The 26,860-nt window shown below is 33.7% G+C and overlaps 1 protein-coding gene across 2 annotated transcripts in view; it reads right to left on the minus strand.

Moving 5' to 3' along the window:
* The window catches only part of THEMIS (thymocyte selection associated), a 220,568-nt gene that overhangs the window by 180,296 nt on the left and 13,412 nt on the right, over window positions 1-26,860 (minus strand). The window contains exon 1 of one of the 2 annotated variants that reach the window (XM_025383067.1): window positions 22,298-22,636. The exons of the other annotated variant lie outside the window; for it this stretch is intronic. Within the exon in view, the coding sequence (XP_025238852.1) occupies window positions 22,298-22,388 (91 nt within the window). The 5' untranslated portion in view covers window positions 22,389-22,636. Of the gene's footprint in view, window positions 1-22,297; window positions 22,637-26,860 lie in introns of those variants that run through there. 2 annotated transcript variants of the gene reach the window in all.

A 26,860-nucleotide genomic window follows, 5' to 3' on the forward strand; every position in this document is an offset into this window, starting at 1 on the left:
GTAGGTCACTTGTCAGATGAATGGCATCTATCAGTAGTTAATCTGCACTGTCAGGTTTTTAATGAATTCCTTCTTTTTCCCAGTCAGAAGAAGAGAACATTCTGAACAGCAGAAATTAAAAATTGTATTCTTGTTTATATCTTTGTGAATTAAAATACTCATTTAAACGTAAAGCCTCTGTTACAATAAGAAGTAATTTGCTACATGTCAACTTAGGAAAAAAAATCTTTTTCAAAAGAATACTATTTCTAATGCACAGAGGAAAATGTTCTCTGAGGTATATTACATAAAAATTTAGGTGACCTAATTATTGTTGACAGAAACAATATCAATTCAGGAACGACTCTCTAACCTGTTGAGCATAGGTTAACAAATAGCATATCTTAAAATGCCTTTATATCTCTTATGTCTAACTCTACAATGGAGGCTTGGACTTTTTGAGAGTTAGGGCCATGATGATTGTGTGGTCTTTATTGCTCCAAATTCAGCATCCTGACAGGTATTAGGTAGCCAGTCAAAGAGTGTCAGCTGGATAAATGAATATTCTTGGACACTCATTTACTCAGTGATTATCTGTTTCCTCAGATTGAAGTATCATGAAGAAAGATAATTGTTGATCCTGTTAATATGAAAAGAAAGTTTTAATCTTCTCTTTATTGATAATGGCTGAATGGAATAATTTTCTAAAAATGTGTGTAAATGCCTTTGTAAAATGAGATTAGTTTCAGTGATCTAGAATGCTGTGTCGCTCTGGAAAAAAAAAAAACAGATTTACTAGAAATGTAGAACATTACTTTTTTAAAAAATGAGCAAATTATTCACGGGCAGGGTGTAGAGAAAGAAAGAAAAAGAAAACGAAGACAGTGCAGTTGGGGAAGAAGGGTGGAGAAGTTGCTTCTGGTCTTCCGCCAGCTGGAGCTGCTGGACTGGATCCTAACCCGAGGTCTCACTGAGCTGGTCTTCAACTATTTACAACCCGGCCTTGCCTAGGCCACTTCTACAGTTGGGTATTTTCCCGTTAACCCTCCTCGGGCACCTGACTTCCTCCCAGCTGCGGAGCCCACCATTAACCCCCATTAACCCTCTTCCTGCACCTGACTTCCTCCCACCTGCAAAGCCCACCCTGCCCAGACTCCTCCACCCGGTGTAGCCCAGTCACGCAGGTCACAGCCACCTAGTTTTCCTCAATTTTTAAGGCATGCAATGCAGGTACAGTTGATCTGCCATTTTTAGGTACCATCTCTATTATCCTCTTAATTTTATTATGTGTCTTTTCTCTGAATGAAAAATTTGATGGCTGGGAGTTTTATTTTATATGTTCCCCTTTTCCATGTATCATGTTTCACCACAGCACACAGCAGGTACTCAAAGTAAATCTGCGTCAGAATACGTTAAAATTATCCATTCTCATTTGTCTAAAGTAAAAAGGAGGACGGAAGGGAGGGAGAAAAGGAGGGCAAGACTGTATCTGATCTAAGATTAGTTCAGATTACCATTATTTAAAAATTCCATAAACTCTTTGAGGAAGCCAAATAGATGCTCATTTTTATGTAAAATACTGAAACAAATACATACGCTGTGTTTAGGTAGAAGGGTTAGGACAACTGTCAGTAATTTTAAAAATCAAGGTGGTTTCTGCTCATGAACGGTTATTTCTGAACTCACATGATTTGATTTCAGGAGTCCCGAGGGAAAAAAAAAATACTTTTCTGAATATGTTTTAAGCTTTTCCTGATGCCAAAAGACAAGTTTCTTTTTAAAAAAAAAAAAAAAAAAGCACTTGGTCTGTGGTTAGAAGATTAGAATTCACACATAGCTGATGGGGCAGGTGTTCTTTCCTTAACTGACATAAATGCTGAATCACTAAAACCAACCCTTCTAATGTAGGCAAAAACCCTCTGGAGTCCTATTTATTTTTTGTAAGAACTAGGAAATCAGAGAGCTAATCTGTTTATATAGAGTAGTTGAAAATTGCCTCCCATAAAAACTTGTTCTAGTAAGTTATTTTTAAAAATAATAACAAAATGTATTTTTAAATAATTACTGACCATTTCCATGTAAAAAGTTTTATTTCCTGTGAAAAAGTATTTCATCTAAAGACATTTCATTTCACAACTTTTGTTAAAATTTTGGTTTTAAAAGATGCAATGGTTCCAAGTACTTATTGAGTGTGAAACAAATTAGATGTTCCAACTAAAATGTAAAGTTTTTAAATTCAAGAGCTTAAATATTGCATCAAAGCAGACATTTCTAAACCCCAGATTTTATCATCTTTTTTTTGCATGCTAACTTGAAGTCATTTTCTTTCCCATCTCCACACTTATTCACTAGTCATTTAGCAATGCCTAACAAAATCTACCAGTATCATAATATAGAAAATCATAAAACTACGAATCTTAAAGCAAGTCTTGCTTTTGATTTCTCTTTAGTAAATGTTTTAATGTTAAATAATTGACCAATAATTTGTACTTGTTAAAAATGAACCAAAATTTTCATTTCACAGCATTTGAAAGTCTAGCAGAAAATAAAAAATAAAATTTTACTTAATCTTTTCCTCATTATTTGTTTATACTTACAAAATGAAGGATGCACATATATAATCTATATTTATAGGATTACAGGAGAAAACATTTTCCAGTACTCCAATTTGTAGCTTTGTATTGCATGGTCAAAGTTGGTGCTTAACAACAAAGAACTTAGGTATCTTTAAGTATGAACACTCTATTATAAATGTACGTCATATACTCCATTGTACAAAAATGTCCATATTTTGGCACATCTTCACTTAAGTAAATAACACAAAAAGTATTTTCCTCTACAGCTTTTGAAAATAATACAACTGGAATTGCTTTTATCTAAGCTTATTTGCTTGTTTGCTTGTTTTTAAAGCACCTGTTTTAGGGCTTTTCTCTACAATAAGGCCTGCTTAAGCTTAAGCTAAATTTTAGGGAGAAATGTGTTCCATTCAAGCACATACACAAAAATGCACTAAACTTTTAAACTTCAAATTTACATTCTTAAACTTCACATTTTTATTTTTATTTTTAAAAATACAATGTCCACACTAAAAGGTTAACTTTTTATTGACTTCTAGTATATATTGCTTGAAGGGATTCCAGTACACAAGTTATACAGTAGCTGAAGTGTCCTCTTATACAGCAAAAAAAGTGGTCTCAAAGTTTTTAAAGGAAAAAAGTCCCTTGAAACAAGATTATCTTTTTAAGTATGTAGCTAAAATTACTATTTTTGCATGTAACTGAAATTGAACATTTAAGGTTTCCAAATTCTATTCTGACAGTCATTTTAGTGTCCAACCATACGAAATTGACACAAATAGAGCAAATTTAAAATTATTTAATAAAGTGTTGTAAGTTTCAGGATATAATAAATTTTATGTACTTTACAAGCTTAGATATAAAAAGTTTACAGTTTCCAACATGTGTGAGTTTAGGTCGTCCTGCCTATCTTAAACATGTAAAAAAAAAATTCTACTTTAGAAATGTAATGTTTGTCTTCAATGAATCTTTACAAATACAAGCTCATGTAGAAAAATACTGGTGCTCTCTTTTCATTTAGTTGAAATTACTTTTTTAAATATGATAGACCAGATTTTATTAGACTCTATATAATTTCATTCCACTTGAATCTATATGAAACAATATCAATGTTGTAAATTTTAAGAAGTTTTTAAAAAAGCTTTTGTTTTGTCTAAGTATTTAAAACCTGTGAAATATGAATACATGCGAGTAGAATATAATACTGTGATTTTCAAGTTTGCCGTGATTTTGCTACAGCATCACTGCTTGGTTTAATTGAGCCCGAAAACATTAAATTCATTTAGCCATAAAATAAGTATATGAGCATTAAAGTAAGCATGATTTTTGCTGCATAAACTCTCAGATGCATCAGATCCATAAAAGTCATGTTCATATAATTCATAATTCACTAAGTATCATTATTCAATATACTTATTCAATCAGTTGTAGAGTTAATTCCTCAATGTCATATTTATCAAATTGCAATTAGTAATGTTATTAAAAGACAAGACAAATGTAGTTACTACTAGTTATTTCTTATGCGTGTTTACTTCAGCAACTAAATTTGTGTAGCCGAATTGCCATCAATAAATTGTCCTAAAATATCTTAGAGAACATTTTTGGTTCTATGATGATAGCATTTCCTATAGGATTTCTCATTCAAACTCTTCAGTAGAGCAGAGCAATAATGAACTTTACTGTAAGTTTTATCCCTATGGCAGAGGTAGGTGATATGAAAAACAGGAGACCCTAAAAAAATGCAAATAATATTAATAATCTCACAAGAGATCTTCAAGGGCTAAATATATTTATAAACATACAAATTGGCCGGGCGCGGTGGCTCAAGCCTGTAATCCCAGCACTTTGGGAGGCCGAGACCGGCGGATCACGAGGTCAGGAGATCGAGATCATCCTGGCTAACCTGGTGAAACCCCGTCTCTACTAAAAAAATACAAAAAACTAGCCGGGCGAGGTGGCGGGCGCCTGTAGTCCCAGCTACTCGGGAGGCTGAGGCAGGAGAATGGTGTAAACCCGGGAGGCGGAGCTTGCAGTGAGCTGAGATCCGGCCACTGCACTCCAGCCTGGGCGACAGAGCGAGACTCCGTCTCAAAAAAAAAAACAAAACATATAAATTAACTAACTTAAAGAAGTGTAAATATATATGTATACATATATATATGAACACTAAATTTACATGTAGACAAACATATACATTATTTAATTACATATGTTGCATTATATAGATTCACATATTTATGTATAGGCATACACATATAAAATATATATACAGGCACTCCCATACTTGGTTTGACTTACCAATTTTTTGACTTTATGATGATTTGAAAGTAGTACATATTCAGTAGAAACCATACTTCAAGTACCCAATAGAACCATTCTGTTTTTCATTTTCAGTACAGTATCAATGCGTTACATGAGATATTCAACTTTTTATTATAAAATAAGGTTTGTGCTCAATTATTTTGCCCAACTGTAAGCTAATATGAGGGTTCTGAGCACATTTAAGGTAGGCTAGGCTAAGTTATAATGTTTAGTAGGTTAGGTGTGTTCAGTGCAGGTTTGATTTATGATATTTTCAGTTTACAATATTTTCAGTTTACCGTTACAGGACGTAACACCATCATAAATTGAGGAGCATCTGTGTTTTATATATATATATATATATTTATATATATATAAAAAATATGTGCTTACACACCCAAATGTATATTAACAAAGACAATGGCACACTGCCTGGCCCATAGTAAGCCTTCAATATATACAGCTTTAATTATCATTAATACCTTACTACAAATCACCTGCTAAAACCAAACATTTATTCCTGACATTCTCTCTATCTGGTGCTCTCTGCCATTTCTTTTCATCAACAAACTACCCTACTCTCTGCTGCCTCTCTTCCAACACAGAGACCGATTGTTTGGTTTGTTCGTTTTGTGTTACAGGCTGCACTTTATCCACACCTCCCATGTCAGTGTTCTTTGGGACCCAAGTATTTCTTCTGATGTGGCACATGGACAATGGGACAATTCGTAAAGTCACAAGACTTCTTTCACTCATTTACAAATCCACAATGTCAGCCCTGACAACTCTACATTCCTTTTACTTTAGATGAGCATTTTCAGCTAAGGTTCATTTGCATGTGAATGTCATATAAAGGCCTCAAACTCATTGGAATACAACTGAATTATGCACCCCCTCTTTTAGTTACTCTTTCAAGTAATGTTTTTATCATCTGCCATACTACTAGTCTAGACTCTTCAACTCCCCCTCTTGCTCACTGCCTTTCATAAACTGTCAAGTTCAGAATATTCTACCCAAAGGGAACATGGTTTCTGTCTCCACAGCTGCTATTAACTCCTTGCTATTATCTCTTTCTCATACCCTTCTAGTAAACGTCTACTACAGTGGATGTCTAACATACTCATCTGAGATGATTTTTTGCCTTGTGCTGCCATAACAAAATACCATAGACTAGGTAGTTTAAATAACAGGAATTTATTTTCTCATAATTTTGGAGACCAGAAGTCCAAGATCAAGGTTCTCATTGGTTCAGTTTCTGGTGAGGCCTCTCTTCTTGGCATGCATACTGGCTGCCTTCTGTCTGTGCTCACGTGACCTCACATGGCTTTTCCTCATTGGCTGTGTGTGTGTGTCTGTGTGTGTGTGCACATGCATGTGTGCATGTTTACAGAGAATTTTCTGTGTCTCTTCTTATAAGGACACTAATCCTATCAGATCAGGGCCTCACCTGTGTTACCTCCTTTAACCTAATCATTTCCTTAGAGACCCCATCTCCTAATGTAGTCACACTAGGGTTTCAACATATAAATTGGAGTGGAAGAGAATACATTCAGTCTGTAACATATATTATAGAAATAATGTATTTTTGTAGTTGCCCATTGATTAAAAATTCAAAATCCTCATTATTATTCAAGGGCCATTTAAAATATGACCATAAATGACCTGATTTTCTACTATTCCCTGAGAAGTTTTTGAACCCCCTTTTGAACTTTAAAACTTGCATAACCTTCTAAACAATTTTCTCTCATTCTGAAAGTTTCTTAGTTACCAGGTTATCTTCTATTTGGGCTTCAAGTCCTAGCAAAATTATCACCACTTCTTGTTAAGCTTTCTCTGACTTTTCTGAGTGGTGAGTTATACTCTCCCCAGTGTTCTCAAACAGTTTATGACAGAGCACCTTTCACATTGTATTATTAATACTGATAAAAAATAAAAAAACAACTATCTACTTTCATTAGTCATTGGAATTTTTAAGGGTAAAGATCTTGCTTTATTCATTTTCTAGAAGAAACTAAAGAGGGAAAGAAGAAGAAAGAAAAGAAGGAGGAAACGAAGGGAGACAAACAGTATTAGGGAATAATTTCCAAGATTTTAACATTTTTTTTGCAGAAACAAGAAATAGTTAACGTTTAATACATGCAAAATACAGTACTTAAAAATCTTAACTCTGAAGAGGGAAATGACAACTTCTTGGCATTCACAAATTGTTACAAGAAACACTTTGGAGTATCATACTTTTGGGCTGAGTTAAACACAACTATGCTTTGACTTTTCCAAATGTGTGTATGGCTTCATCAACATTTTTCTTTTTAATAAACAGTAAAAATAAGTGGCTGATGCTCTCTAAATTCATAGTTAAGAAAAGAGTTCTACCACTGGATTAGGTGGTTTTGGCTGATTTACTTTGGTATCTACAGCTTCCCCATTGAACATTACAGTGTCCAAAAGAGCCATATGTGCTTCTCCAACATTTCGTCTCTCATATCATTTCTGATCACTCTCCCCCTCCTTCCAGGCTCATTGGTTTCTCACTTTTCCTATAACATCCCAACACCTTCCTACCATAAGGTTTTGCTAAAGATGTTTCCCTCAACTTGAAACACCATCCACCCAGATATTTCTTTGGTTAACTCCGTCACTTCTCCCAATTAGAGATAGCCTTTTCTTCCTGAGTCATTCCCAGCATGCTTTGTAAACGGATTCATAGTTGGGTTAGTTTTTCCATCAGTTGGATTTATAGATGAAGAAAATTCAGGCTAACTCAAAATGGATTATAGACCCAAAGATAAGAGATAAAACTCTCTCAAAATAAAACCATGTAGCAAAGGGTTAACTCCATGGACTTGGAGTACTCAACCCCCATATATTCCAAAGAAAGAATTAGCTCTTGACAGTCCTTGGAGCATAAAAGTGTTTTTGTGTATCTGGAACATTGGGCCACACCGGAAAGTTTATGCTAACAACGTGACTTCTGATAAATTCCTGTTTTTGTTCACTTGGGGTTCTGGACCACACTGTATAAGTCTGACCTTTGTAGGGGCTGAAGACTGAGTAGCTGAGGTCAGTCCCGTGGGCACTCCATGTTTATGAGACTTTCCACACAAAAATCCTTGGACATGAAAGTACAGATGAAGTTCTCTGGTTGGAACTACTTTGTAGATGTTGTCATGCATCATCATTAAGAGAATTAAGCACTGTCCATATATCTCCACTGGGAGAGGATAACTGACAGCTCATGTTTGGTTTCTCCTGAACTCTGCCCTATACTGCCGTTTTCCTTTGTTGACTGTCTTTTCCCTGTAATAAACCATAACCATGAGTGTAATAGCTTATGTAGTTCGAGTCCTTCTAGAGAGTTAGTGAGGGTCATCTTGGGCACCCCCAACAGAAAAACAGAGGAGAAAAGTTTTGTGCTCTTAGGTTAGGTAATGTGATACCAAAATCATGCCCCCCAACCCCCCCCAAAATAAATTGGATTTCATCAAAATGTAAAACTTTTTGCTTCAAAAGGCAATATAAACAAAATGAAACCACAAGCCACCAAGGAAAGAAAATAAGTGCAAATTGTATATCTAATATATTTGCAAATCAGATATCCAGAATACAAAAAGAATTCTTATAACTCAATAAAAGGAAGACAATGCAATTAAAAATGGGTGAATGATTCGAAGAGACATTTGATCAAAGACGACAAATAAACTGCTAATAAGCATAAGAAAAAGTGCTCAACATTAGTTGTCATTAAGGAAATACAAATTAAAACTACAATGAGATACCACTGGCTGTAAAAGGAGAAAATACCAAGTCTTAGTGTGGATATTGAGAAACTGAGATCCTTATACATTAATAGTAGAAATGTAAAATGACATATTATTCATAATACTTCCAATCATGAAACAATCTGAGTGTCCATCAACTGGTGTTAGATAAACAAAATGTGGTATATCCAAACAATAAAATACTCTTTACCAATAAAAAGGAACAAAATACTGATGTATGATACAATATAGATGAACCACAAACACATACTAAGTGAGAGAAGCCAGATTTAAAAAAAACCTGCATATTGTATGACTTACTTTATATGAAATGTCTATAGAAGGCAAATTTATAGAAAGAAAGCAGATCAGTGGTTGCCTGGAGATGGAAATGCCCATAGAGATTAATGGCAAAGAACCCAGGCTAATTCTTTAAGATGATGAAAATGATCTTAAATTGATGATGATTATACAACTCTATCAATTTACTTAAAACCATTCAGTTGTATACTTATAGTGGTTGAATTTTGTGGTATATAAATTATACCTCGATAAAACTGTAAGAAAAATCTAATAAGGAAAGACATAAAAACATGCTATACATAACTTACACATAAGAAAGAGCCAGGTGCTTCAGTACAGAAGAAAATGAAGACCAGAATATAGAAGACAGGGAATCCAGGGAAAGGGGATTAGAAAAATTGCAAGAATAAAGAGGTAGCTGGGGTAAACCTCATAGAGAAGGGAGTTAGTCAAGTCAATATCCTGAAGAAGAATTTTCCAGATGAAGAGTGTGAACAAAGCTTTAAGGCAGGAGAATATCTCCAAATTTGAGGAACAGTGAAGTGGCTAGTGTGGCTAGGAGGAGAAGCAGATTAATAAGCAACAAACTCAGATAAATAATGCAACATAGAGACAATGTAGAGCCTTATTACCCATATAAGGTTTTTATTTTGAGAAAAAATAGAGGGTTTTTAACAGAGGAGTGACACAATCTGACATCCATGACTATAGATGCTATGTTGAGAATAGATTTTAGACATGAAAGAAAGAAGAGCATTTAGGAGATTTTGATAATCCTAGCAGTAAATTATGATGGCTTGAACTAAGGGGATAAATGGAAGTTGTGGGAAATGATGAGGTTCCCTATAAAGCACGGGGAAAAGGGATTTGGGCATCAATTTTCTTTTCTTGAAAGTTAATTCATATTTTTATAAAAATTACAAGAGAATACATCAAAATGTTAACCATATTTCTCTCTGTTAGGTGGCATTATGGGTAATTTTGCATTTTTGCATTTATAAAATTACCAACCATGCACATGTGTTTTTCTAAAGCAAAAAAAAAAAAAAATTAATATCCAACTCATCAAAAAAGTTCATAATGCAAACCAATTTTGTTTTTTGCCAAATTTTTAAATCAACACCAAAATGGGTGCATGTACAAAGTCAACAGTGGTAAATGGTAATGTTTGCAATATGAAGAGTAGTTAAAGAAGCAACAGATGCTTCCTGAATAGAGTGATAAAATCACTTTCTTATGAACATGTGGTAGCATTATTACCCAAGTAACTTCCCTGACATTATATGACTCTCTTTAAAATATGCTTAGTTTCTAATTTTTTGAAATTGATAATAACTTCAGTTCCAGTCATAATAAAAATAGTTTATTGTATCAGTGAGAGAAGTGTAGCTTATATTAAGATAACAACCTCAAAATCTTAGAGATTAAACAATAAAGTGTATTTCTTATTTCACTACATGTCCAATACAGGTGGGTGAGGACATGATCTCTGCTAATTGCAGTCACTTAGCAACACAGGCTATTGAAGATTTCATTTTGACATAGTCTACCATGATGAAATATGTTTAATTATGAACTGGTTCTTAAAGCATCTGTGCCAAATTATGCATATTATTTTTGTTCTCAGTACATTCACCAGTACAAGTCATGTGATCATGTGACCACAAAAGGGTTGGGAAGTACAAGCATACCATGTACTCAAAAGAGGTGGAAAAGTGGAATAGATGAACACCATTTTTTTCCTCAAATTTGTTCTTTGGTTATAAACTGCTCGCTTAAAGAACTGAAGAGGACAAGATAGCACAAGTCAATTTATCTGTGACATAGGTCATATATAATTACCCAGAGTTTTAATCTGAGAGGGACTCATGACAGCAATTGTGTTAGCTCCTTGCAGGGATCTCTAAATTGGGCCACATATTCCATAGAGTATTACAAGATGTGAGGTTAAAGTAGAAAATATTAGAACTTCGTATTCATTTCTACATAAAAGAAATAAGAAAACTAAACTATACTAATATTTAACAGAAAGATTTACTATTACTTAATTTCAAAGTTGCTAGTATTTGATATTAAAAATCCTAATTTATCTTTGCATCAGATAGTCATATGACATGTATGGTAAGTCACATACTGAGACAGATTGGGAATTTCAAAAAATGAGTTAAAAGAAATGTTTTATTTCACTCATTTACTTTCAATATACTACAACATAATGCAGTTGAAGTTAAGTTGATTTAAGAATTGTTATAATCTAATTTTATCTATACTCACTCTCACAAAATAGACATAACGTCACAAGATGCCAACACAGATATTTGAGAATTGAAGATTGCAGGCCCTATCAAGAAGAAAATGACAGAGTGACACGTCTTCTATTAGCACAATCTTGTCGTTGTCTGTGTACAATTGCTATCTAACGAAACTGCCAAAATCAGATTTAGGAAGATTATTTCATAATATGAAATTTATAAAGATAATTTCACATATAGAGTGATAGCCACAAATATTAATGAAAAACCTGCTCTATGAGTAGATTACATATAATGTATATTGGACCTTGATGAGGTATCTTCAATACCTGTCATTCAAAACAAAAACTAAAATAAATTAATTAGAACCATTTGAATCACTGTGTCACAAGCTAATCAGCCTTTTCCAAAACAATATTCAGCAATAAAAATATGTAACATTTTCAATAATATGACTTCCACTAAAAATAGATTAATAGTTAATATGTTTTATTCTCATTCATGTATGGCAGCTAAAAATATTGATCTCATGGAGGGAAGAGAGTAGAATGGTGGTTACCAAAGGCTAGAAAACATAGAGAGGAGAAGGGGGTGAAGTGAGGTTGGTTAATGGATACAAAAATACAGTTAGATAGAAGGAATGAAGCCTAGTGTTCAGTAGCACAGTAGGGTGACTATAGTGAATAATAACTTATTGTCTATTTCAAAATAACAGTAAGAAAAAATTTGGAATACTCCCAACACAAAGAAATGATCAATGTTTAAGGTGAACGGTATCCTAACTATCCTAATTTGATCACATTGTATGCATGAATCAAAATATTAAGTATACCCCATAAATATGTACAATTATTATATATTAATTTTAAAACTAGTTAATTGTTACAATAGAGTTAATAGCTTTTGTGAGAAAAACAGTGTATATTATTAACAAAAATTAAAATTGTATAAGATATTATCAATTTTATCTTTTTTATAATTGTATTACTATGTATGCTTTGGAACGAATATGAATATCAATAGAGAAATACACATATGGAAAGCTGCATCCTCTTTTTTTAAATTGATGAGGTTTTTGATCAAATAAAGTCCTGATCAATTAAGTAATGGATGGGGCATTCCAACCACAAGCATCCTCTGTGCCCAAACCGGATTTTTAATTGCCTAACTTGAAATATCCACTTGGCTGAGTAATATATATTTATATTTAATATGTCCAAAACAGAACTTCTGTTTTTCTCACTAAAACCTCATCTTCCCCTGGTCTTCATGACTCTTTCAAATACACAAACATTTACCCAGTGGTTAAAGTCAAAATCTTGAATTCATCCTTTAGTCTTTTTATGTTCTCACCTCAATTTCAAATCCATTGGAAAATCCTGACAGCCGGGCGCGGTGGCTCACACCTGCATTCCCAGCAGTTTGGGAGGCCAAGGTAGATGGATCCCTCCAGGTTAGGAGTTCAAGACCAGCCTGATCAATATAGTGAAACCCCGTCCCTACTAAAAATACAAAATAATAATTAGCCAGGCCTAGTGGCAGGCACCTGTAGTCCCAGCTAGTCGCAAGGCTGAGACAGGAGAATTGCTTGAATCTGGGAGGCAGAGGTTGCAGTGAGCTGAGATTGCGCCACTACACTCCAGCCTGTGTGATAGACAGACTCCATCTTAAAAAGAAAAAAAAGAAAAGAAAAGAAAAAGAAAGTTCTGACATTTCTACCTCCAAAGCATCTCTTGAGCTGTTCCTTTCTCTTCACACTAAATCAAGGCACCATCACCTCTCCTCTAGATTATTGCAGTCTCCTAATATGTCATTCCACTTTTGCCTACCTATTGCCTGTTCTCCCCAAAGTAGCCAATGATCTTCCTCAAATGGCAAACAGGTCTTGTCAGGCTGCTGCCTCAAACTGGTCATTAGCATCTCATAAAACCCAAACTCCTTGAAATGCTCTTGCCCACTCCTTAAACTTCTTCTCATATGATCTTCTCCCTGCTTTATACATGCTCAAGGTACAGGGATATGTTTTCTCTTCCTCAAACAGACGAAGCTCCTTTTAGTCCCCAGAGGTCTGCACTGTCTGTTCACTCTGGAACACTCCAGAACCTAGATCTTTCCTTGGCTGATTCCTTCTCAATATTCAAGTCTCTGCTCCAAAATCATTTCTTCAGAGTGGCCTTCCCTGACCACATTATCTTACGGGTCCTACCTGTTTCCCAGCCCCACTGTGCACCACATTCAGTGTTACTCTAGCCTTCAAGGCCTACAAGGTCTGGGCCTGCCCACACCTCAGTCTTTCTCCTACCAGCCTTCCCCCAAGTCCTAGCCTTCAGCACCACTTGGCTGCTCCTTGTTTCTTATTCAGACAAAGCAAGCTCTTCAGTAGTTTGCACTTGTTCTGTCCTCAGCAGGGAATTCTTCCAGATGTGGGCAAGGTTTATTTTCTCAGTTTATTCAGGTCCCTGCTCAAATTTCATCTCATCAGAGATAATCTGCCCTGGTCACCCTATCAAAAGATCACCTTTCACCTCACCTTGCTTTACTCTCCAGTCGGTGCTTCATGACACTTGTATATATGCTAAATCTATCATTGGTTTGTCATTTGTCCAATTCACTAGAATATAAGCTCCAAGAGGGGAGGGCTTTACTTTTTTTCCCAACTATAATTCTAGACCCTTGACAATGCCTGATATTGCATTATTAGAATGTATGTAAGCTATTTCATTCTAGGCTTGCTTAATGTTTTTCTATAAAACATGCTTCTATGAGCATTGTAATATAATCATTATTTTGCTTTTTGTAATTATATTTAAAATTAATTTCTAAAGGTTGGATGTTTATAAACATTTTTCTCTGTAGATACATATTACCCAGTTGCAACCTAGAAAGTCTGTAACTGTTTACACTTTACCAAGTGTGCCTTGGCTCCTTTTCACACATTCATGCCTACAATGACTTTTGTGAATCTTTTAATACCTGTGACCTGAAAAAGAAATAATGATTTATTGTTTCATTGCATTTTTGATAGCAAATTTGAATTTTTAAATATTAGTGTGTTATGTGAACTACCTTTTACATCTTTATATTTACTTTTGTTTATTGTTAGTAATTCCTTATACATTTAGGATATTTATAGTCTGTCTGCTCTATATTACGTAAATATTCCCCTAGTGTAGAGTTAGTCTTTCTTCCACATTTATGTATTTTGGGTTTTTTTTTTTTTGGAATAAGGAAGTTTTTTATTTTATAAATTTAATTTTTTCACTTTTTAAAGTTTCAGTTTCACATTTTTATGTGGTTTCTTTAATTGGTTTCATTGTTATTGTTTTACTTTTTACTATTTTTCTTCATATTTAATTTATGTTGGTGTATGTCGCAGTAGACAAATTCAAATCAGTTTTGTTTTAATTTTTGAAATAATTACCCAGTTTCTTTACAATATGCCAGCATTAAGGTAATAAATAATAATAGTTACGATTTACTGGAAGATTACTCTGGGCCAGTCATTTTGCTAAATTCTTTATATACCATGGTTCAATTAATCTTCACATCCTACCTCAGGGTTATGATAAAACCCATTTTTGGTAACAGAGGACAAATGTTCAATGTTTTAAGTTGACCATGGAATCACCTCTCATTTATAATTTATCCAGGAGGCAGAGTCCTGAGTTTATAACCCACAATTCTGTGCTTCACATCAATAGGGCATAAATGCTTAACATCAATAGGGCTCTTAAAATAATAAATGCTTGAGCAACATGTTCTTGAGAAGAACATTCTCCCTATTACCACCGTGGTTGTCAATGGGGAGTATTCAATCCAATACCAGAGAGCCTCACATGATTTGACATCAGCCTTTTTCAAATTCCCTCAAACCTCCCATCCCCCAAAATGTGTCACAGAGTCACCATCACCACAGGATGGTTGGAACCTGGCTCCATTGTGTGAACTGCCACAAAAGGCAGAAAGAGGACAAATAATATGTTTCTTTGCACATAAAACAAAAAATAAAACCCCAAAATATTGGAAACAAATGCTTAGAAAATGATATACCAAAAGATAGTTGAAGTAGTAACGTTGTCTAACAAAATAGAACCTAAAGAAAAAAAAATCATCAAGGAAAAAGGATGATAATGTAGTAAAAAGATGTAACTCTCTAACACAGGGAACAACTGAACCTCAAAAAAAATCTGATGAAATAAAAGACAGAAATGAAGAGTGAACTAGATAGATGTACAACTGATAAAGTAAATGACAGACTAAGCATATGAAAACTAAGCAGGGAGAGAAATGATCTGAACAAAACAAATAAAAACTCAAGCTATTTGGCATATAAAGAGGGGTGTTATACCAAAAAACAAATCATACTATTTTTGAGCACACAGGAAGTATTTCCAAAGTAGAACATGTTTCATACCACAAAGTAAAGGAAACCACAATCAATTCCAAAGAAAGACTATCCATCTCCAACAAAATACAATAAAATTATTAATTAAAAGCAAAAGGATAGCAAACAAAATCTTATCTGATCACTAAATAAGCAAAATTCATAGCTATTGGATTTAAAAAAAATACATTATAATTAGAACTGAGGAATAATGAAAATGCTACATGGCAAAATTTATAGGAAACAGTTTAAAAATACTTAGAGAAAAATTATAGATGTAAACACACTTATCAAGAGGCAAACAAGGTATTAAACATGGCTGCCGATTCAACATAGGAGGCTGGAAAAGGAGCAAGAGAGAAAACAAACAAACAAGAAAACAAATGAGACTGAATCAGAAATAATAAAAGATACAAGACATAGAGAGTATTAACAAAACCAAATTCTGGCTTCTTTCCAAAAATATTCCATGTTTAGTAGGTCATCCAGGAGCACTCTAACAAATTTTTAAGAAGATTGTTAAACTTATTTTTAGAAAATTATCTCAGAAAATAGAAATAACAAAATTTATGTAACTCATTTTCGGAAGCTAATATTATCTTAAAATCTAAAATGAATAAGTCTATGGGCTCATTTTAATTATGATTAAATGTAAAAATCCTAAATATAATGTCAAATTCCTACATTGTATTTCAAAAAGTATATGTTTTTTGAAAATATATATATTTATATGAAAATATATGGATATTCATATATTATATATTTATATGAAAATATATATTCAAATATTATATATTTATATGAAAATATATATTTATATGAATATATATTCATATATTATACATTTATATGAATATATATTTATACATTATATATTTATATGAATATATATATTTATATATTTATATGAAAGGATCCTCCAACATTTGAAAAATCTTTAAAGTTAACTCACATAAACACACTAAAGAAAGTAAATCACATTATTATCTTAATCAATGATGGAATAGCATTGATTAAGTTCAATACCTATTTATTATGAAAATACCTAGAAAGCAAAGAATAGTTGGGAACTTCCTTAATTGAGTAAAGGTTAAACACCAAAATTTAGTACATAATATATTAACAAGAAACTTTAGATGATTTTCTTTATGACTAGGAAAAAGACAAAGATTTCCACTATTGCTTGATGTAATACTGAAGGCTCTAGTCTATAATAAAAAGGTAAGAAAAAACATTTGTGGTATGAAAGAGACACAACTTGATGTTTCTGATATTAATATCTATTTAAGAAAACCAGTGGAAAAAAATATAGACTGATAGAATTAACAAGGGAATTTATAAATATTATGAATCATATTGAACTGCACTTCTTCATTTTAGTGACAACCAATGGGAAAACAGACAAAATATGATCTCAATATAGTAATATATATACACACATGATATAAGTATGTGTGTGTGCATTCTAGGAACTAGCCTAGCATACATAAGAACTCTATAGAGACAATTTTTTAAACTGTGATAAATTACGTAGAGGATATTTTATTCTCTTTTTAAAATAAGAGATAAACTATGCTCATGGACGAAAATACTTTACTATTAAAAAATTGAAGTGATAATTAAAAACATTTCTATATTAGAAATCTCAGCTCAGGAGGCTTTCATTGAAAATTCTACTAAATATTTAAATAAGAAATAACACCAAAGTTACATAAAATCTTTAGGAAAATAACAAAACACTAACCAAGAAGTTCCATAAGTTCAACTAACTTGATAATAAAGCCTGGCTAGGATATTACAAAAAAATCAAACCTATAAGCCAATATCATTCCCTAAAAGAGATACAAACATTCTAACAACAACAACAACAAAAAATAGTAAGCCAAATTCAGTGAAATATGACCCAATTGGTTGTATTCCACAATTAAAAGCTTGTTTAACACTTTTTTAATGTAAAAAACCCATGTGATTATCATAAAAGTTACAAAGACAATATTTGATAAATGTCAAACATATATTCAAGTTTTTAAAACCTGTTAGAAAACTAGAACTAATTTAACCTAAAACAAACATATTTAATGGCGAATTACTGAAAATTGCTCTCAGTGGTCATGAATGAAATACAGAGATCTTTTTTTTATCATTACCTCTATTCAGTATTATACTAGAAGCAAAATCCATCAGTATTCACAGACAACACAAATGTACACATAATATATCCAAAATAAGTTAAAGATATATTCTTAAAATTCGATAAGTACAACAAAGAGAAAATGAATGATTTTAAAGATATCATTTAAAATGGCATGAAAAAATCAAATTACTAAGAATAAATCTGAAAAAAATACAAGATCTGCACAAAAATTATAAAATGTTATCGACAGAAATGAAATAGCCTTAAATAACTAGAAAGCTGTGCCAGATTAGTGGGGCAGAAGACTTAATTTAAAATGATGCCAATTTTCTCCAAACCAATGCACAGCTAATCAAAATTCCAGGAGGACTTTTGAGGAAGTTGATAACTTAATTTTAAAATGTATGTGAAAATTCAAAGTGCCAAACTTAAAAGGGAATAATAAATCAGGAGAACTTATTCTAAAGTAGCAGTTATCAAATTTGACTGTGGGTTATAATCATCAGGAAGATTTTCAAAAACCTGATGGTGATGCCTTACCTTTTACACAATTAAATCTTTATCTCTTGAGGAGAAACCTAGGCATTTATATTTTAAAATCAATCCAGGTATTTTTAATGCACAACCAAGTTTCAGAACCATGGCTCTGTAGCATATTATTATATATAATCTAATAGAAAATATATATTAGATATTGCATATTCACATTACTTAAGACAGGAAAAAATTGATGTAAGGATAGCAGTAGATGAATAGAACAGCATAAAAGGGAAAAGACCCAGTCGTGTACAGACACTATTTCTGAGTAAGTTTAACAGAGTAAGATGATAGAAAAAAGGCAGCTTTTCAATAAATATCACTGCACCAATTGACTCTATTGAAGAGAAAAATAAATATTGCTCTCAACTTCAAACCATATACAAAAACATAAACCCAGGTAGACTGCAGATCTAAAGGTGAGGGTAAACAATAGGATTTCTAGAAGATAATAGATATTTTCATGAACTCAGGGTAAAGAAAAAAATTGTTGACAACACAGAAAAAGGAAAATACAAATTGACTACACTAACACTAAAGTGGAAAACTTTCATCCATTAAAAGACACAATTTTGAAAATAAAAGATGAAGCTATAGACTCAGAAAGTAATTTGCAACACAGAAAACTGACAAAGATTGAGCGTCCCAAATATATATACACATAAACTTCATCAAATCAATAACAAAAATGTATAAAATTCAACAGAAAAATGAGCAAGAGATATAAACCACCTCTGCAAAAAAGAGTATCTCCAAAAATCCGAGAAATATATGAAAAGGTGCACAATCTTATTAGTCATCTGGGAGACGAAAACTAAAACCATAAGCTACCACTATACTCTTGCCAGAATGACTAAAATTAAGAAGACGGATAACGTCGTGTTACTAAGCATATGAGTTCATTGGAACACACATATACCGCTTGTAGGAAAGTAAATTGGATTACTTAAGAAACTTGTTTTTCATTACCTTCCAAGGCTGAATGTACACATACAATATGACATAGCAATCCCACTTACTTTTATGCCCTATTTAATACATATACATGTAGGCACACATGTACAAGAATTTTCATGACAAAATTACTGGAAACTCCAAGCCAGAAATAATCCAAATGCCTATGAGCAGTAGAATTAATATATAAACTGTAGTATATTCATCCAACGGAATAACATACATACTGAAAATGAATGAACTATATAAAACAGCATGGATTAGTTTCACAAATACAATGTTAAATAGATATACCAACCAGAAGAGAATACACACTGTAATTTTCCATTTGACAAAAGTCATGATGATGGTTACCCTTGAGGGAGATAGTAGATAATGACTGAGAAAGAGCACAGGATAGGGCTTCTGGAATACTTTGAATTTTCTATTTCTGGACCAGGGTGGTGGTTACATGAATGTGTTTACATTGTGAGAATGATCAAGGTATTTACTTTTTTTCCCCTCTTAATTGAAGTACAACATAGTAGTAAAATAATAAGGTATGAAGAAGACAGTCTGGACACACAGAAGGACATACTATGTTCTTTCTCAAAACAACATAAAACGTCAATTCCTTCCAACTTAATCTACCAAATCAATAAATCCAATAAAGATCCCATTTAGATTTCTTACAGAAACAATTGATTTAATAAAAAACTATTTACAAAGTCATGAGATGTTATTTCACTTCAGTTAAAACGGCTTTTATCAAAAAGATAAAAAATAATGGATGTTGGAGAGGATGTGGAGAAAAGGGAACATTTATACCCGATGTTGGGAATGTAAATCAGTACAGTCACTATGAGAAACAGTGTGAAGTTTTCACAAAAAAAAAAAAAAAAAAAAATAGAACTACACACAACTCAATAATCCCACTGCTGGGTATATTTCTAAAAGAAAAGACATCAGTATATTTAAGAGACATCTGTATTCACATGTTTTCACAATAGCCAAAATATGAAATCAACTGAAATGTCCATCAACAGATGAATAGACAAAGAAAATGTGGAATATTATTCAGCCATAAAAAAGAAGGAAATCCTCTCATTTGCAGCAACATGGATAGAAGGACATTAGGTTAAGTGAAATAAGCCAGGCACGGAAAGACAAATATCACATGTTCTCATTCATTTGTGGGAGCTAAAAACAAACAAACAAACAAAAAAACTGCTGTCATGGAGACAGAGAGTAGAATGATGGCTACCAAGTGCTGGGAAGGGTAGTGGGAGGGGGATAGAGATGGGTTGGTTGATTAATGGGAACAAAAACACAGTTAAAAGGAATAAGATCTAGTGTTTGGTAGTACAATAAGGTGACTATAGCTAAAAATAATTTACTATATATTTTAAAATAACTAGAGTAGTAGAATTGGAATGTTCCTAACATGAAGAAATGGTAAATGTTTGAGGTGATGAGTAATATCCCCATTACTCTGACTTGATCATTATACACTGTATCAAAATATCACATGTATCCCATAAAAATGTATATATATTATGTATCTATAAAAACATTTTTAAAGTCTATGAATATCTAAGTCAATTTAGGAAAAAAGGATTGAAAACAGGGATTGGTCTATACATCATTTCTATATTAACACGTATTCCAAGGCCATAGTTACAAAAATAGTGTGCTTGGGGGCAATTAAGAAAAAAATACACTAAAGGAATAGAAGAGATATTTTAGAGACAGACTGATACAGAGGTGAACATATAATATGATTTAAAGGAGGCAACAAAAATCGATGGCGGAAAGATTGTCAGCTTAGCAAATGGTACCTGGAAATCAGGTGAACTGTATAAAGAAAACTAAAATTTGATCCCTGTACAATTCATAGGTGTCCTCCAAATAGACTGAAAACTAAATGCAAAATACAAAATTGTAAAGTTGATAAAAACAATATAGGAAAATATCTTTTTAAAGTAGACGTAAAGAAAGACTTTTTAAATAAAGCCTAAAAAACACAAACCATGAGACAAAAAATGATTTGGGGCTGGCTTAAAAATAGAGACACTGAAAATATGATTACACATGGCAAAACATAGTGTGATTCCAAAAATCAACTTACAAATTAGTTAAATAAAACTGTATGCTAAGCTGGTAACAGCCCATATCAATTCATCACCTGCAAGTATGTGTGTGTGTGTGTGTGTATATGTGTGTGTGTGTGTGTCTGTATATATATATTTAAACTGGAGCTGACATGTTAATCTTTCTTTTACTTTGCAACATAATATGTAATACATTATTTTGTCTATGAACAGGAAAGGCCTGCCTACCAAAACTATTTTCCTGGTAGTTTTGTCTTGATCTGATCCTACAATTACTTCAATTGTACCACTCTTGAGGCCAGAAATACACCTACAAATTACTCATTGTATTCTGTGTATTCAAACTAACCATGTAAAGATTCTGGGTTGTATATTGGAGATTTTAATGTTCTTTTACCTGAATTAACATAGTAAGTTACACCAAAACTCACTATCTTATTCAATAAGTTAATTGAACTCTGAGTTTTCAACATCAATTTTTTAAAAATTATCTTGTAGCAATAATTTCTATACCTTCAAATTAAAATGTTCATTATTTAAGGAATTTGGAGTTAGGCCACTACAGAGTGAGAAAAACATTGGTATAAGCAACATTTAGAAGCTAAAAGTTTGGGAAATACTTCTTCTGAAACACTGTGCCTTTGATAGTTGCTTTTGTTTTAGCAAGCTCAATTTTATTTTTTATATTGTAGAACATAAATATTGATAACTAAATTTATTATTCTTGATTGCAACCAATTTCAAAGCAAACGCAGAAATAGTTCACCATTCAAGGCCTACAGAAAGCTCAAGAAGCTTCACTCAGTTTCTTATTTCTGTCTATCCCACAGTCCTGTCTAATTTCTCCCCTCTCCAACACCATTGGCTTTTGACCATTCATTGGTCAGTTCATTACTTTCTCTCTTTTGTGATCGCCTTTCCTTTACCAGAACTCAACATATTTGCTGTTAAAACTCCCCCCCTCCAATTTTCAAGAGTGTATACTTTACAAGAATGTTCTAGCCAGTAAAGGTATTGAAGAGTGCTTACCTTCAAAATAGATGCCTGCCTGGATTTCTAGAACCCTGGGTAGGGTCCTGGGGTCAAGAGAGTGGACGAATTCTTCCAGTGATAATGCCATTGCTATGCCTTGGGTAGTTTGTAGACCTGGTGCTCACAGAAACTTGTGGCTTCTGGGTGACACTTGTCTGCAATTACAGCCCCTGCTCACCATTTCTTCCTCAGGCAGGCAGGAATGTCACACTACAGCCAGCGTGGGGTGGAGTAGCTCTATATAGGGAGGACAGTGAGGAGGGAGGGAGGAGGCAGGAGACAAAAAATGTTACAGCTCTTTTTGTTCACATTGTGGCTTCATTTCCTTCTGACATTGAAGTTGAACAGGATGGGGGTGGGGTGAACAGACACTGCCCAAAAAATGAGACGTGCTAAGTAATTCATTCTGTCCGTTGTTAATCCAGGTGCGCATCTACTATGGCAGCAAAACTGAGGTCAGAGTTACTTGTGACTTGCCCACCAACAAAGAACAGGAACATAGGACTAAAGTCTAATCTTAAAAATAGCACCATGTGAATTCATTATCTCTCTAGTTCATTTCTAAAGCTTGGCTTTGTGCCTTATTTGCATACTGTCGGTGCCTTTACATTAAAATTGGTAATAAAAGTGCTTTGTGTCAGCTCTTTTTAGAATTCTGATAGTATACTCTGGAGAGAGTATCGAAACCACTTTTTATTCTTCCACATTAAAAATTTTGCTGAATCTTAAAGGAGGGTAGGGTAGGGATAGAATATGCAAAGTGATACAGTAAGTTAACAAAGTATGTTAAAATGAGTTTTCTAATCTCTACACTATAGTAGAAAGTATTAAAATTACTTGTCAGGAAACCTGGGTTTTCTGGGTTTAGTTCTGCTTTTGATTTACAGGCTAACTTCAGCCTTGTCTTCTCTGATTTTCATTTGTTTTATTTACTAAATGGAAATGAAGTAGAAGAGTCCAATCCATTTTGTAATTTCTTCCAAGTTCACAATTCCACAATTCTGATCTTGTTGAAATTTAGGAGGAGAAATTACCAGCATCAAAGGAAGCAGGAGAAACCTCATGAACATCGATCTCTTCAAAATCCTGTTCCTCTCTATTTTTTGCATGTAACTGAAACAATATTTAGAATATGTACAATTAAAGGTGGTAGTTCCTAAGTCTCTTTAAGGTAAAGTCAAAGAATATTGGTTGAGGCTGGGTACAGTGGTTCATACCTGTAGTCTCAGCACTTTAGGAGGCTGAGGTAGGAGAATTGCTTGAGCCCAAGAGTTCAAAACCAGCCTGGGCAACATAGCGAGACTTTGTCTCTATGAAAAAATTTAAAAAATTAGCCAGGCATGGTGGCACATGCCTGTAGTCCTAGCTGTGAGGAGGATGAGGAAGGAGGATCACTTGAACCCAGGAGTTTGAGGCTACAGTGAGCTGTAAACATGCCACTATATTCCAGGCTAAATGACAGAGCAAGACCCTATCTCAAAAAAAAAAAAAAAAAAAAAAAAAGAATACTGGTTGGTATGTATACACTTGAAAGATGTCAGGAAGCTACACATTCTCTTTAGTAACTAAACTCCAGGCTCTTGTCTATAAACTGTTTTGGCCTTAGGCTGCAGAGAGCATAGCCAGATACAGAGGGTCAGGGGACATCTCAGTTCTACCATGGCCATCATGTAAATGACCTAGAAAGATAAATACTGCCTAGTTTTGATATGGAGCTTATAAAGCTGTTTCAACTCTTCATAATCCTATTTGACATTTTCAATAATCTGTCCAGTTTTATTTCTTTCTTTATAAAAGTAGAATGTACGATTGACCACATCAACAGGCTTACTATCGTTAGATTCAAATTCCTCACTTGCAACCTTTTTGTCCAAAAATTTCCTACCCTTGATCTGTCTGCCTTCCATACCCCTCCCCACAGTTTACAGCCTAGTAGTGTATTTCATGTGGATGAATATATGAAAGAGGCTTCTGTGGACTGCTCCTTAAAAATCATGAATCTGTTAGAATTGATACCACAATAAATTTCATTTGATATCTAATGCAAGCTGGATTTCACTTTTTTTTTTTTTAATAATCCCAAGTCAAATTTCTATCCTACTAGCCAAACAGCCATTTTGTATCAGCAATCTCTTACAATTACCTAGGCTCCATCTGCTTCTGCTCTCGCAACAGATGACACTCCCTCTGTGATAATCATCTTCTTTGTATTCTCGATCTTAATTAATGACATTACTATTTTCTTAGTTTCCCAAGCCGGAAGGCTTAGAATCATGTGAGATGCCATTTTTTTTCTCTACCCGTTAAGTCCATCAGGCCCTATAGATGACAATACTCAGTACCACTCACTCTGTCTTTGCTCTATATCCCCACTGCTACTGCTTTAGACCAGATCGTAATCACTTCTGACACTCAGGCAAAAACATCCTGATTTGAGCAGCCAAGACAAGGTTGACAAAGAAGAGCAATGAGAAGGTACTTGAAGCATCAGGTAGTAAAATGAATTATTGAAGTTCCGTCATTAGAACAGCACATTATAGGTATAATAATAGATTAATGAGAATTCCAAAAAAAAAAAAAACCAGACTGTATATAATAATTTACTATTTGAAAAAGGTAAAATTCAAACGCAGTGGGGAAGAATGTTTTCTTCAACAAACGGTTGTTAAATAATTGGGGGAAAATTTTTTCCTAACTTTCCATGCAGCAAAATTAAAGTTAGATAAATTTTAAAATTAAATTTAAATAAAAATAAACCAGAGGGGAAAAATAGGAAAATGGCTGGAAAAGGGTAAGAAAATAACTATTTTTGAGTACTAATTGAAGTCTTCAAGGAAAAAACTAATAATATATTTGAAAACTAACTTATGAAATACTCCTGTAAATAAAAAAGGAGTTTGAACAAAATAGAAAAAAAAGCATACACTTCAAATAAACAACGGTTTAGGTGTGTAAAGGTCACTTATTAGTCAATATGCAAAATAAAAATATTCAAAGACTTCTACTTCTGGCTATGAGCTTGTATCTGACCACGTTTCCTACTAAAGGCACCTGGAAGAGCTGTATACTTTTTTAAAAAGCTGTTTTAAGAAACAAGAGAGCTGTCAGGGTGCAGAACACGAGAGGCCAAGATCCTGTAAGGCAGAGCAGAACCATTAGAGGAACTCCATATTCTGCACTTCTTTTCCCTCAAGGCTTTTATGAGTTAGTAATTGGGACCGAGAGAGTCTGAGAAGCAGAGCAAAAACTGGTGGCTCAGGAGGAGAGAACCTGAGTTGAGTTTTTGGCAGTTCCACACAGCAAAAGAGACCAAAATAAATTGGACTTTGGGACTTAGCAAGTCCTCCAGGCAAAGTCAGAGAAATGTGTTGCTTAGCACCACTTTTTCCCCTTAAAAAATTTTTGCCCATTGAAAGCACTACAGGGTTGATTGTGTGAGACACAAACAAGAGCATGATTGGTATGAAGTTGAAGAAGCCAAGGAATGCTTTCAGCAGTCTTGCAGAACTGGGAAGCCAGGGCCAGCCAAGGAGGGAGCAGTATAAGTAGGAGAATGCTTATGTTCTCCATTGGGGCTCCTGAAGGCTGCTTCCTAAGAGAAAGGGTTGCCTATAAATAGAACAAACTTTACAAAAACTGAAGCTTAGACTAAAATTAGCTCAATCCCTCATTGGATTAAAGTGGTCTGCCCCTATTCTCGCTGCCAGATAGAAGCAAATGTAAATCCTCCTGTTGAAGAAAAGTAGCCAGAACTTCTATAATATTTAAAAATACAACATCTATAATTAAGTATGAAATGAATAGAAATGCCAAAAGATAGGACAAAGAAAGACAGAGAGAAGGGAGACCACAGAGACAAACTCATGGGGTGATTCTGATATTGGAATTATTAGTCCTGCAATTTAAGATAATTTTGATAAACATGTTCAAAACTAGAAGACAAGAAAGAGAAAAGAACTGCCATCTATAAAAAGTATCAGATGAAAATTCTAGAGTTAAAAAATACAGTAACTGAAATTAAAAATTCAATAATTGGTTTTAACAGCAAATGGGACATACAGTAAGAGAGGATTGTTGAACTGGAAACGGGAGCATAGGAAAGACCTGCTCTCTCTCTCTCTCTCTTTCTCTCTCTCTCTCTCTCTCTCTCTCTCTCCAGAGAGATATTTCAGCCATAATGGAAAGATCTTACATGTAAACTGAGTCCCAACATGAGAGGAGAAATAATAGTGGGAGAAGAAATATTTTAAGATATAATTGCTGAAGATCTTCCAAAGCTGAAAAGGCATCAATCCGCAGATTCAAGACCTGCCAACACCACCAAGGAGGATAAATGCAAAAGAAGGCACACTAAGGAACATCATACTAAAAACGTTAAAAAGCCAAAGTCAAAGAGAATATCTTAAATGCACTCTGAAGAAAAGAAATCATCACTTTCAAAGGATCACCAATAAGATGATAGCTGACTTACTAACAAAAACCAGTAAGGGTAGAAAACAGTAGAATAGCATCATTAAAATGCTGAAAGAAAATAACTACCAACTCGATATTCTAAATCCA

Source organism: Theropithecus gelada, chromosome 4, assembly GCF_003255815.1.
Source record: "Theropithecus gelada isolate Dixy chromosome 4, Tgel_1.0, whole genome shotgun sequence".
Lineage (NCBI taxonomy): Eukaryota > Metazoa > Chordata > Mammalia > Primates > Cercopithecidae > Theropithecus > Theropithecus gelada.